Genomic DNA, 14,597 nt, shown 5'->3' with positions numbered 1-14,597 from the left:
TAAAGAAGAGCTTTCTCAGCTTTTGAAAGTCTGGAAAACCCCAATTTTTCACAGCTTTAAAAGATTTTACCCCATTTTTATTTTGGAAATAAAGTAAGGAGGGAAATGAGAAGCAATTTTTTTTTACATCTCTTGCTTTTTTAACTTCCTATATGTGATCAGTTTCCCCTGAAGGAGAAGAGTGGTGGGCACAGAGAGGTGGGGGATTTCTCTGAAAGTCGGATTTTTTTTTTTAATTTCTTTTTACCAAATGAACTGATTGCACTCCTTATTTAGTTCAGTGTTTATTGGCAGGGTTTTTTGGTGCAAATCAGTGCTTTGAAACTCACCCCTGAACAGAAATATCTTTTTCATTTTAAAAAGTATTTGTGGAGTGCTTCTTTCCATCCAGTTTGCAACTTAAAACTCCTTTTCTTTGTGATTCCTATGCCTACTGCTAAACCCAGAAGAGAAGCAGGTAGCAAGGAGTGCACAGGAGGCAGTATGGGACATGTCACCCTCTTGCAGTTCTGGATGCCCTGGAGCCAGCTGGTGCTGCTGTGGCTTCCAGAGACAACATCCAGTGCCTGGCAAACCTCTGCAAAGAACTTGCTCATGAGGCTGTTGAGTGGATACATAACTGTAGTCTCTGTCATCTGGTAACTTTCATCAGCATTAAAAGAAACATTTATAAAGGAAATACACTACATTTTACTTGCTGCCTTGCATTTCCTTGATCGATCAGCAAAGGAGGGATGTTTCCTGTCTTGCGCTCTTTTTTTCCTCCCCCTTCTTTTGTCTCCAGATGTTACCGAAGCTCTATTTCAACCCCTCTGCACATGCTAAACCATGTGCCAAAAAGTTGTCACAATGTAAGAAATAACAATTTCTTATTTATTTATTTTTTAAAGCAGAACATGCTTAAAAAAAAAAAAAAAAAAGGTATCTGGGACCTTAAATATGGTAGAGCATCACTGACCCCCACTGGGCTGGGACACTCACTGCAGATCACTCGAGTTGGGTCCCTGGTCCCTCACTAGTGAGCTGGGCACACTGTCAGGTCCATGTTTACCTTCATTGAAGAGCATGGAAAAGGTTCCTCTTGGGGTTGGGGAAGAGGCAGTGTCTTTTAATGGTTCGTGCAGATCCATACATCAAAAGTTTCCTATAAAAGTGGTTGGACCAAACCAAGCCAACACATGTCTTACATGTCCATTGTGAGTAGAGTAAGAAAGCGTTGCCTTATGTTACTGTGAGGGACATTTTGGTTCAGTGGAAAAACAGACTTGCTAGTAATAAGGTTATATGCTCACTGAAGTTCTTTGCTTAATCTCCACTGCTGGAAGTTCTTAAGAACGCATTAAACAAGTACTTGTCAAGAATGATGTAGAGAAGGTTGATCCTGCCTTTGAGGCAATAAGACAGTTTCCATGACCTCTCAAGATCCTGTTCAATTTGAGGCTTTGTTGATTTGTGGGAAAATCAGGAGTACTCCTATCTGAACTTTTATTTTGTGGCAGTGATGCACTGCAGTTGTGAAAATTTAGGAAGGAACTTCTACCATATTGGCAAGCATTTGCTGTAATCTGTTTTGTATCAGAAACAGGTGAAATTGTCTCTCATGTCTCAGGGAGATGAGGAGAGAGTGATGCAGATGGATAAGGGATAGAGACCATCACCGTGTGGGTGCTGAATGGAGGAAGTGGGAGAGACATGAGCTTCCTTGTGCTTGGTCACTATTTCTCAGTCACTCTGCTGACAGTGATTGCACGCCCTGCCCACTGACCACATCCCAGGCAGGATTGTCCAGCAGGGCAGGTGCTGGGAGCTCCCTCTGAATTGCAGTAGTTCTTGTGCTGTAAGCCTGTCTCACTGCCAGGCCTTTTAAAGATCATCTTGTGGTTAAAGAAACTAGACTGGAATTGAGAAGATGTGGTTTCAGTTCCTGGCTCTATCACAAACTCTTTTTGTGACCCTCAACAAGTAACATAACTTCTGTGTGCCTCACTTTCCAATCTGCATATTGGGTGTCCTAAAAGTCCACCATCTTCCTGGGATGCTGGAAGGGATTCATCATTAGGGCTAGTGACTGGCTCTGATAACAGCCTTGTGGTGGAGCAGCATGAAGCATTCAGAATGGCACAGTGAAGTGTTAGTAGTGTGAGCTGACACAGTTGCAGTGCTTTTGCTGTGTGGAGTGGAATGAGACCTCTGGGGCATACAGAGAACGTGTCACCTTTCCAGCCAAGCAAAGTGAGAATACAAAGTTGTATTGTCGTTGAAGCAAAGGGATTCAAGGAGGACAAGGAGGTCACTGCAGGAACCTGTACATCTGGAGCACAAGTGCAACACAGTTAAAGCAGAATAATCGGGACACGGTAATTAAATCACGGCCTTGGATTTAATTTATGAAGTGTTACAGGCAGACGTTGTAGCATAAAGCTCTGTTTACTGTGAAAGATTGTGTTTCTGACGTCTGCTGAAGAAGAGGGAATTAAGATTAATCTGTCTCATGTCCAAAGGCTGTGTAAGACAACTGATGCATACAGCCTGCTACTGTCAAATGGAGAAACTTCAAACTTGGATCCTGGCACAACAAACCATTGCCAAGGGCTTCCCGATCAGTGAGAAGTCTGAGTTCAAAAGCAAAAAAAAAAAAAAAAAAAAGAACAGGTGAGGAAGGCAAAGATATGCTGTGAAGACTATCATCATTTCCTAGAAGATGCACAGAAAATATTGAAGCTTGCCTTCATCCTAATATTGCAAGGTCCTAGGTGCCAAAATATCGGAGTACCTGTAGGACAGATACAACCAAGGCATCTTTGCCAAATACAATCACGGTTAGACATCTTTGCCAAATACAATCACAATTAGACACATATTTCCCATGCTCCACAGGAATGGAATAAACACACTCTTGTGGATCAGAGATTCCTATTTTGTTCCCTTTGGACAAATCAAGGAACGTGTTGAGTGCTTATGAGTTGCAGGATCTCTGCCATTGAGACTTAATCCAGTTAAGGTATACTGGCAGCTAAGGTCTGCTGTTACACTGTTAGCCTGATGGATTAACCTCTGTTCCTGTATCCCTTTAAAATGGAATAATTGTGCTGTCTGGCCTAGGTGCCCTGAGGAATCCCATGTGCTTGGGAAATTCTTGAAAACCCTTGGATAAAAGTGACTAGGAAAGAGGAGGGAGAGAGGGGAAAATCGTGTTACATTGTTGACTTATGGTCAACGTTGTCCTCGAAATACTGTTTTGTCATCAATATTTCTTCATTAGGAGTAATGATTTTTCCACATTTACTGCCAGCTGATTCAAAGCTGTCCAAAAGCAGAATGTGTCATGAATCTCTAAAATGCATTCACTGGCAAACTCTAAACAGAGATGATTAGAAAAATAACACAGCGGAAATACTGGGTGTCTTGAGGTTGCCAGGGGAACTTTTAGTGAGATATTTTGTCCAATGTATTTACATATTTTAAAAATGTTCTTAGTACACTTTTGTAAAAGCAGTATGCAATATTTCTTCAGTTCTTTCTTGCATATTGTATCAAGACTGAAGTGAGAACCAGAGAATACACTTAGCTGATCAAGGGAAATTGTGTAAATGATAGGCAGTGAGGATATGACCTTGTGCTATATTCCCACAGTAAAGTTAGGTGGGAAGCAGTTTTTTTCCATCATGCAGAAGTTTCTGAGATATCAACATTTTCCCCCACATCTCAGTAAATGCAAAACCTTCCTACATCGATGCTTTTATCAGAAAATTATCTCCAATCTCCTGTCTATATTGAATGCATGCTTTGAATTCATGAATTTAAACCTTTGTAGAGAGAAGGCTTGCACATTTTCTCTCTGCTCTCTTCACTCTCTTGTTACTGCATGAATTATCTGTGTTAGGCAGTGTAAATCACATAGCAAGGGATGGTTATCCCCCCAACAGCTTAGTGTCTAAATGGGTAATGACATACATATAATGCTGTAGCCTAAAAAAGGTTAATGCAGTCCTTGGATGTACAAACAGAACCATTCCAAGCTAGCTGCATGGTGTTACATTGCCTCTGTACTGGGCTCCAGTGTGATTGCTATCAGAATATTATGCCATGAGCATTAGTATGGCATGTACCTACTCCATCATCCATCCTTAGTGGTGTTTGTTTGTCTGAATGGCTCACATTCTTAATCTGACATTTAGAAGTGACTCATGTCCAAGATAAGTTGGGACACCCTGTACCTAATTTTTCATCTTCAGATCACACTCCGGCCAAATCTTAACAATCTTGCTGAATAAGAGCTCAGATTAGGGCCTCTCCTATTCATCTTTGTAGATAAAACCTGCATCCAGGCTCTAGTGACCTTGAATCTCTGCAGTATCCTTTTCTAAAAATGCAATTTCCCTCTGTTCATGCTTAACTGGAATGCAGCTGCAGAGATCACTCTCTGGCTTGTCACTTAGGCCAGATTGTCCCTGCCTCTTTAATCATCCCTCTAGTTTCATTTCTGCATCAGATCAAACAGAAGCTTCTTGTCTTTACTTGCGTGGCCTGTAGTGACCTATTCCCTCTGTTTTTCCTCTCTTACTCTCCAGTGACATATCAGCTCATCCTTTCCGTCTGCAGGTATCTATGTTCAATCTTCAAGCACTTATGTTTCCTTTTTGTGCTGTCTTTGTCCTTTCCTCAGAAGCATCCCATTAAACTTCTCTCAAACTCCCTCCGGATCCTCTTTCAAATTCTTCCTTAACCTTTTCCTTGGCTGGGCTGTCTGCAGATTACTTGTCAATAGTAAAGCATTTAGAGTGCTGAGACCACAATTTTCCTTGCTGAGCAGGCTTTTCCACAATCAGAGCATCAGAGTGACAGTATAAGCAAAAAAAATATGTAATAATAGAAATAAAACAACAAGAAGTTAGAACATGGCGTCATGTAAGTTTCCCCTCTCAATTTGGATATGCAGTATTGCTTATGCTACAGAGGACAGTAAATGAGGTTTCTGAAAGAAGTATAGGAGCTGATGTTCCCTTTCAGCTACTGAAGTTTTCCCTGTGACCCACTGAGTAATGATGGCATTTCCAGTGGTTTCAGCAGGGAAGCCTCTGTGGGCACCTCTAACTGTCCCCCCAAGGTAAAACCAACACGTGGCAGCAAGGCTGTGATGAAGGAAGATCACAGCCAAGGTTATGAACCTCTTTCATGCAACATGGGAGGACTCCAGTTTCCCAGGCATGCTGCCAATGTATCACCTTCTAGTTTTGCCGAAATTATCTTGAACCAGGACCTAAAAAGGACTGGAGGGGCCAAAGAAGAATGCTGAAATGACATAGTCTTGTCTTCATGCAGTTTAGTACTAATTTTGTCCTTTGTCTTTAAGGTACCTTTTAAGTGTTATTTGTCTCTGTGGGAAGCAAATGGGTCACGTTGTTTTGTGTTTCTACTGTAATACACTGCCTGCTATTTTTCTTTTAGATTATTTGTGTAATTTTTTTTATGCAATCTGTTTGTTCTCGAGTCTTGCAAGCTTTGCCTTTGCTACCTCTTTCTCAATAAGCAGTGCAACTTGTTCTGTATCCACTCATGGGTATTCTGCACACAACGGGCTGGGTTATTTCACCCAGTGTGAAAATATTAAAATGGGAAACATGTGTGGGCACTTAATTGTGGTGAATCCAACCACAAATACCTTTGCCGTTGGTAACTGGCACACAGGAAAAGCAGACCTTTGTTTTGTTTTTATCAGACATAATGATAGATGCATTGTTTCTGGTGGGGTTTTTCTGGTTTTCTAAGGAAATGAGGCTTGTGCAATCACACTGCTTGTGTGCATGTGCCTATCTTGTTTGTCAATTCCTCCCTCACCAGCAACTCTTGAAACTAATAGCCATTTTCGGCCAAACGTGAGTAAGACATGGGAGTCGGGAGAAGCAACCTGGCTTTACAGAAGACTTGTGAGTTCACAGGTTGCACCGAAGTCTGCAGAAGTTGCTGTCTTTAACAGCTGCATGCTGCAAACCATCAGTTGTGTATTCACGCGTGTGCCTATGCATGGATCCAGAAGCCCAACTGTAAGCTCCCAGATTTGAATATTTTGGTTTACTTGCTCTTATCCTTCGGGCGAGTGAGTCAGTTGGTGGTGTTGCTAGGCACAGAGCTTGTGTTTTGATTCTCACTGGAGTGGCCATGTCTCATGAAAAACATTGTTTGCTCCAGGCCACAGCACTACAATTTGCATATAAACTTATGAAAAAGGAAGCTTTCTTTAAGCTTTCCTGTGTGAGGGTTTACAGTAGCATTTCTGTCTGTGTACATAACAGCAGAAGCTGGGCTTCTCATAAATGTAGATGGGTTAAGTCTGTCGCTGCCTGAATGGGAATCTTCTGTGGAAAAACCCAGAAAGAGGAAGGAAAGCCTAAGGAAATACCAACTTCAAGGGGAGAAGTTGGCTAAGGTCTGTGTTGTGCTGCTCTTTGGTTTGTACCTGGCCACCAGCAGTGAAGCTGGGGAATGCCTGAGAGGTGTGCAGGAATGTAGCCTCAGGGCACCTTTCGGAGGCAGAGAAGATGTCTTTATGCCCTTCACTCAAAGGGAGGACAGAGGTACAAAAGCGCTGAGTGGTTTGCCAGGGATTACAGGAGTACATGCCTAAGCTAGGAAACAGGCCGTGATTTCCTGATGTGAGAAGTGCAGCCAGAAGTATGATCTACATATAGACAGCTTCTGCAGCGAGTGCCTTGGTCAAGGGGGACATAAACATTGAAGTATGTAAGAGTGGCTAAATTATGAATGTGAGGAGGAGGGAAGAAAAGATTCCCACATGTTCTGCTCAGATGTTAACAAAGAAAGCTGAGAAGTGTTTGCATAGACACTGCATTATTCTGTGTCCAAATGCCTCATAAAAATAATACCGGATGATCACAGAATGGCACACCAGGGAAAATAAATTCTTCAGCAGAATATTCCCGCTGGAAAAACACTGTGTAAAGTAATACACTAATAGCTTTCAATTTCATGTTTTATATATGGAGATATTAACTGCTCCCCAGACGTCTGTTCATATTACAGCCCCGCTACACGAGCAGTTTGGAGAAGGCCCTGGAGCAACTCGGTCTTGTCCACACAGAGGACCGAGCAGTGCTCTCCTATTGTACGTGCAACTCCTGTTTCTTCTGCCTCTTTCTCACAGAAGTACTGCTCCAATGGTTCTCTCCAGTTGGGATTTTTTATTTTTTTTTTTTTTTCTTTTTCCTAGTTCTCATGTTTTTTTCCATTCTTCCCCCGTGCTCTGTAGCCTCATCCCAACCACGCTGGGAAGCCTGCATTCCTTCTCCGCTTGTAAAAGAGGAGCCCTCACAAGAAGCATTACAGTGGAGTGATTAAAGCACAACACTGTCAAAACACTAATAACAAATGCTAAATAAATTAAAGCTTAAAAACAATATCTATTAATTCCTATTTGAAGGAAGTTCCAGAGTTGTCTTCATTTGCCTGGTAACTCTCTCCAGATTGCTCAGACAAGGTATCTATAGGATCTTGCCATGTAGGAAAGCAGCTCATATGTTGTTCCCTGCGTATAGCCTGCTGAAGGCTGGGGCAGGCAAGGAAGAAGGTGTGGGGACGTGTGCTGGAAGATGTCCCACTGCTCAGAGGCCCTATGGTTGGAACAATAGGACTGATGCAAGACCTTTTAGGAAGTTGTGCAGTATTTGTTTGGAATAGTCAATAAGCACAGGCTGTAGTGTGAAAGAACACTGTATCATTGCTAGATTACTTAATCATTACTAGGTACATATTACTTGTGTGTGTTTTTATGAGTAATTCTGTCTGCCTGCTCTCATATGAGCTCTGGTCTTCCTTCCATCCTTTTCATCATCCACTCTACCCCACCCACTGAGGAGGGGTGCAGGTCCTGTGGCTGGAGGCCCTGCTACGTAATGTTTTCAGCAACAAGGTAAACAAGGCAGCAAACCTCCTATGTGTGCTCCTGCAGGTTTTTTCTGCTTTGTTTTTGTTTGCATGTTGCACTAGGGACCTTTCTCAGAAACAACTAGAGTTCTTAGGACTTGCCTTTACCCTTGTTAGTAGCTTCTGATCTGCTTTTCTTGAATTATGATAAGAATCAAGTATTTTCACATCAGTTTCTTGAGAAATGGCTTTAGTCTTTGAATGGATAGCATCTTAGTCAATATTAATCTTCAAACACAAAAAAGTCGTTTTTCTACATAGAAGATGGTATTGCACTCTTTGTAATCACTAAGACTTTGGCTACTGCTTTTTGTTTAAAATACAAACTAGCTCAAAACCAGCACAGTAACAAGAGCATAAGGATTGATACTGCTATACTGGTAAAAGCAGAAAAAGTGAAATCCTTTTGCCAGTATAATTGGCTCTATTGAGACAATTGGTTTAAGCTGGACAAGCAAAAAGGACTCTTTAAATGGTAAAAATTGTGTTGCCACCAGGCAGCTTGATGAGGCATCCTACCACAAAATCCTTTCATGTGGAGGCAAGGCTTTCGGCACAGGTTCATGCCATCTAGCTGAGTAGCTGAGAATGATTATATAGCTGTGTTAGATGGTAAGTGAATGCTTTGCATCTGGGACTTAGGCTCCTTATGATGATTGCTAGCTAGGAGCGCCAGCAGTAAGGATTTCAGTGTAGTTTTGGGGGCCAGTTTCAAGCTTCTGCAGATCATTCCATGACAGGTAGCACTGGAGTGTGTTTCAGTGTGCTGGATCATTGCTAGCAGTCGCATCAGTAGCCCTAGTGCTGGCTGAGCTGCCATGTTCCTGCTGCGTACTGTGCAATGGAAGCATACAGGAGTACTTTCTCCCCTAAAGATGGGAGCTTGCACTGACCCATGTTCCTTCCTTCTGGTGACAGGCCGCTGTGCTCGCTGTGGGGAGAATGTTGTTGGGGAAGGCACTGGCTGCACAGCAATGGACCAGGTCTTCCACGTGGAGTGCTTCACCTGCATGATGTGCAAAAACAAGCTGAGGGGGCAGCCTTTCTACGCAGTAGAGAAGAAAGCCTACTGTGAACCCTGCTATATTGTAAGTACTTGTGGGATTTTTTTTGTCCGCTAGTTTTTAACGTGCAGACATCACAAATATTTGTTTTCTTCGTTGTTGTGCTTTTGCCTTATAGCCAAAACCAGGCATCTCATGGCAAGCTGATGGGCACTAGTTTTCTATGGTCTTCAGAGGAATTCAGATCACTTCAGCTTCCTTTGTTAACTTCATTTTCTGTTCTGTCTAAGCTGTGAAATGAAGTGGCCAAAGCAAGAGAAATAGGTGCTTTTGGTGATGATTTGAGCTCTGAAAGGAGCAGGCAATGCAGTTGTTTTTTAAGAGATGGTGTTACTCTGATGAAGTTTGTTGGTGCCCACTGAAACGTAGAAGATGAGATTCAGGGTAGCCCTTAAACTTCTGAAATAGTGACTTTTGTGTTTCTTAATGAAGCTAATGGAAGTCTTTCCACTGAATTAACAGCAGTTGGATTGGGTATCTTTTGAAGCTTACCTTATCCTAAAATTTCACTTTATGCCTCCAACAAGGTCTTAAATCAAACAATTAACTGCACCTTTTAAGAGGCTGCACCTTTTAAGAGGCTCCCATAAGGGACAGTTAAAACCTGTTGTACAGATGTAAATTAAAGAAACATCACATAACGTGCCTGAGGCTTACCTTGCTGTGACCTTAACATACAGTATGTTGAGAAAACGTCTATAATCTAGAATAAGAAAAGTTCCAGAACATTCTTAACACATTGATGGATCTTTCTTTAAACCTCAGAATTGGAGTCCTTTTTATATACTATTGATTTTCTTGCCCACTGTTAAATGAAGCTTATTTTAAACTGAAATCTAGTTTAAAGTTGGTAACTATAGCACGCAAGTTCTTCCTCTATGTATTTTCCTGCAAGATTTTATGAAAGCCAATGTGCCACCAGTATGCTGCATAGCATCTTTTATTTACACAGATGGCGGAGTTTTGTTTGTTTGTTTTTGGGGGGATGAAATGGACTGAGGTCCTGCCATAATTAGACCTTATTTTTGAAAGCAGAAATTTCTGGTATACTGATAATTAAAGAAAGAATAGATATTTCTGAAAATGCTACTGCTATCTAACTATTTTATTCTATTTCTGTCAAGGCTTTTCAGTGGGATTATTGCTGAAATACTGAATATAAAAAGGGCAGAATTTGTCCTTTTGTAGCAGTGATAAGTGAGTCATGGTAATTGACTTTTAAAACCTAAATGATTTTTTGATTGAAAAATATACCCCTTATTAAATTTTTTTTTATTTTTATTTTTATTTTTTTTGTTAGCACTGAAATGATTGTATGGTAAAAATTCTGATATCTTAGGAAGTGCCCACATGCAAAGCACTGCAGATTTCAGGAAGGTGTGCTCATAATGTGAGGGGAACATCTTCATACAACAAGTTAAACATCTCATTCACTTCAGGATGGAATTGACTTCATCTGCTTGCTGATTGATGCTTTTCTTCTTTTTTAAATCAAGCAGGCATTCTTCACTACTCATCTGCGTTAGTTTGGGAAAACATCTGCATTAGCCACTGTAGTAATGGTTTAAGATTATTTAATCCCATTACTTATACACTTCATTAGCCTGAGTGAATTGTTGGCAAGGATTCAGTAAACTTCCTACATTGGGAGATAAAAGGATAAAAAAAAAAAAAAGGAAAGGAAGAAGGATTCTGTTCCTCATTTTCTTTCAAATTTATCTTCTATCTATTTAGGGGATAAAGGAATGATAATTGCCTGGTTGCATCTGTGTTTGTATGTTCCACGATATGGCTTTGGAGCTCTGAGTACAGAGCAATGAGTAAACGTTTAATAGCTTTCTCTTATATAATCAAAGGGGGCCTTTAAATGCTTACCAATGCAATCCACAAAAAAAAAAAAAAAAAAAAAAAGGGTTATGGACTTAACCCAAAATACTTCTGAATCCATCTGCTGCTGCACATGTAGGGGAAAGGGTGGCCCTACTGATAAGTTGCAACATATGTGTAGCTTGACAGCTAGTACTGTGAGTGGGGAAAGAAAAGGAGGAATCTGGCAATCTGATGGAACAAGAATAAATAACCCGAGCAAACACCAGACTATTACTCCTGGAAGAAGCAAGTGTTGGGTGACTGTCTTGTTACCCCTCAGACAGCTCAGCGCTTTGCTCTGCTGAAGGTCAGAAGGGTTTGGGCCCTGCCGTGCGACTTAGGCTCAAAGAAATCTGTGTCGGAGTTCTGTCTGATTGATTTTTTCAATGAAATGATGTCTGTGTTGGCTGTGGGATGATGAGTGCCTGAGTACGCTGACGGCCCGGACTAAGTTTGCAGGTTGCTCTTGCAAATGGACTTGGGGCCCTTAAATTGCTGGGGTATGGTGTGAATGCTGTTGTTTTCAGATGTGTGATGCTGTCATACTGAAGCCAATTAGAGTTAATCGCCTGCCTAAAAGGTAACTTGCGTTTAAGGATTTTGCCTCTAATTTGGTTTTTTGAGTTTTCTCAAGTCTCTCTCTCAGAAATGTAGAGTTCTGTATAAAATAATGGGGTAAGATCCCAGACTCAGGTTCCTGTGGGCCTGAATCCCCATGGAACATAGGAAATGCATGATTGCCTTGAGACAGTACAGTGAGCTAGTGGCTGTGGCCAGCTCTGGAAACACGATTCTCTACTGGTATACATCTGAGTTAATTAATGATGCTTATTTACTGGTCTGCCTGATTCATACAGATTTCTACTCCGCATCTCTACCTCCACATGTTCAAAACTCGACCTGTTGTGCAGACCACTAGGCCAAGCTGATGCATTAATATTAAGAGAAGTCAGCTCCAATTAATTTGCCTGGTCTTAGTGTATAAATTCATGAATTCTTGTTTTTAATAATTCCCTTGTGTGACTCATGGCCATACGCACATTGAAAAACAATGCAAAAATAAAAATACACTTTTTTTTCAACAATTAGAATTGGCTAATCTTCTTAGTTTGTTACATGACTCTCTTTAGATGTGGTGGAGTGAAGACATAATTAAGATTACTGTGAAGAGCTGTGTTTAATTAGTATTTAGTCAATACCAGGCTTAAATAGCCTGCGGAAGTGTTGTTTCTTGTTTTTGTTTCTGATGTCATTAGTGATCCATTAAAGAAGAAATTCTGCAAAAGTCTGTGGATTAATATCAAAGGAAGTCAATCACCTGTCTGAAGATGTTTACTACCTGGAATTTAAATACTAGCGTTCATTTCTTTCACAAAAAAATTTCCCCTTCCCAAAGGCTGGTCACTATCATTTCCTTACGAATGCTGTGAGATCTGCTGCCAATGTATTTGCTGGTTTTGCTCTACATCCAAGGATTCTTCCATTATTAATGTTATTTCTAAAAGAGTACCAGTCTTCTCCATTAAAACACTTCTGTTCCTGCTCAACTAAAAGCAACTGTAAAAAAAACAAAGTGTTAATAGGAAGCAGATGTCTCCTAGTCATTACGACAGTCAAGCAACATCTGAAATATCACAATGGGGTTTCCATTGTAACCAGCTCACTGCTGTACATGTGATGAATACAGTGTCTGTAATATGTTATCAGTATACTTTTCCCCTCCCTTACAGGACAAATTACTGACAAAAAAAAAAAAACACATTTGGTTTGCTTCCTCTAAGAAGCTGAAGAGATTTTAGTACTGGGTTCAGTGTAGAGAAAAGGTTAAGAGTAATATCAGTGGAACTGTTGTTATAAAAGACTGAAGAGCACAATGTTAGAGGAGTGCCAGCTGTCCACTTTCCAAATACAGTATTATCATAAAGGACTGAACACAAGGTTAACCAAACACACCAGTTTGGCAAGGGTGATGCTCCTGTTTTGTGAATGGGGTGTTCTCTGATGTCCTGTTGACTTTCTCCAGGACGTGGAAATTTCCTTCTGTTCTTTATCCCCTTTCCTGGTGGTTTGGTGTTTGACAGTGGGAGATAAACTCTCTATGAGGTTGAGGGCTGAGAGATGCTGAGCACCTGCACGTAGCAACTTAGAAAGCAGCAAGATCTGGCAGATGTTCCTGGTGACTTATTTCTTCTTCCATATCTGAGTCAAAGCAAACCACTGCTGGACCTGAGGGAAGTGTCACAGTGTGAAGGAGATGAGGAAGCAGAAATAGCCGTGGTCAGATGAAAAGGAGTTCAGAGAAGTTGTGGGCTGAAAATGAGCAGCGATTGAAGGAGGAAGAAACCATGACTCATACCTGTCTGCCTAAAGCAGGAGAAGACAGAGGGTATGCTCTGCAATTTCATTTGGAAACCCAGGGAAGAAGATCCACTGTTTCTGTGGCACAGTGAGAGTTACTGAGAGTATAACCTTAAACCCAACCCCAAAGATCACTTCATGAGGTTTATCTTTTCCTGTCAGTGAAATGGTGGGAGTGCTTGAAAGGGTCAGAGTTTTGCACGACCTAGGACCCTGACCACTGCTGTTCCCCAGCTTGAAACACAAGATTGTAGCACTCCACTTCTTTCACTAGTCGTGTATTTTTGCGCACAAAAGAAGTAGTAAGAGGCAGAAACCTTGAAAATATTAACTTTAGCTTTCTGGCCTATCAAAAGTGTAGTTTAGTAGAAGAGTAGATATTAGAGGGAACTTCTCCAAAAGAGCGGTTGGGCACTGATACAGGCTGCCCAGGGAGGTGGTGGAGTCACTGTTCCTGGAGGTGTTCAAGAGCCATGGAGATGGGGCATTGAGGGACGTGGTCAGTGGGGGTGAGTTGGGGTTGGGCTTAGATGTTCTTAGTGGTCTTTTCCAACATTCATGATTCTATGAAATGCTGATATTTCAGGAAATAGGACAGCTAGAGCCAGTGGAACCACAGAGCATGCTGGAAAAGCTTAAATTTGCTGATCATTGGGCAATTTCAGTATTAAATCAATTTGTGCTCGTGAAAATCTTTGGTAAATACTGCTACTGGCTTTAGTGCACACCTGGTGCTGTAAACCTCACCCTGTGTGCACACGAGTGTGGCTGTGCCAAAGCAGGTACTTCTGTGCATATGATTTAAAGAGAGGTTGATCCTTGCAGTAAAATCATATCTATTTTTAAAAATAATTCTGCAATTTGTAAGCTGAGATTACAGCACTAATTTAGCAACCATGTAACAATTTAAATTGGACCAGAAAAGACAAACTATAATTTAAAGATTTTTTTCCATGATACAAGTTTTCTTCTTTTTAAAGTAAAAAGCCCTTTATTCTTGTTTTTGTCAAGCAACGTATTGAATTTGAGAGTAATTTATGGAAAGTGCTGCCAGCATGGTATTGCGAGTGCTCCACAATTTGAATTTAAACTACTCAATGGGATCATTAAGACTATTATGCCTGCTTTCCAAAGAGTTTGAATTCAAAATGACAACTGGAACAAAAATATAAAATAAACTAAAAAGAAGTCATGCACTCTTTACGTGGTGGAATTTTTCTGCCCTCGAAATATTTCATTGAGATCAATGCTCTTCTTCAGTCTCCTCCTGGAAAAGAGCTGGTGTTGCTAGTTTTAGTGCTGTGTTCCTGCGTGAGTCATCAGCAGCAGGGAAGCTGAACCTGTGACCTGTGGATCTAAAAGCAT

At 41.0% G+C, this 14,597-nt stretch overlaps 1 protein-coding gene across 13 annotated transcripts in view; it reads left to right on the top strand.

Annotated features, from left to right (window-relative positions):
- Nucleotides 1-14,597, top strand: part of LPP (LIM domain containing preferred translocation partner in lipoma) — a 321,092-nt gene that overhangs the window by 252,948 nt on the left and 53,547 nt on the right. For all 13 annotated transcript variants that reach the window (XM_085232828.1, XM_085232827.1, XM_085232817.1 and 10 more), the window contains one exon: nucleotides 8,860-9,029. In XM_085232828.1, the coding sequence (XP_085088954.1) occupies nucleotides 8,860-9,029 (170 nt within the window). The remainder of the gene's footprint in view (nucleotides 1-8,859; nucleotides 9,030-14,597) is intronic.

Source organism: Meleagris gallopavo, chromosome 11, assembly GCF_905368555.1.
Source record: "Meleagris gallopavo chromosome 11, MGAL_WU_HG_1.1, whole genome shotgun sequence".
Taxonomy (NCBI): Eukaryota; Metazoa; Chordata; class Aves; order Galliformes; family Phasianidae; genus Meleagris; species Meleagris gallopavo.
This window is presented reverse-complemented; position numbering and strand designations above follow the sequence as displayed.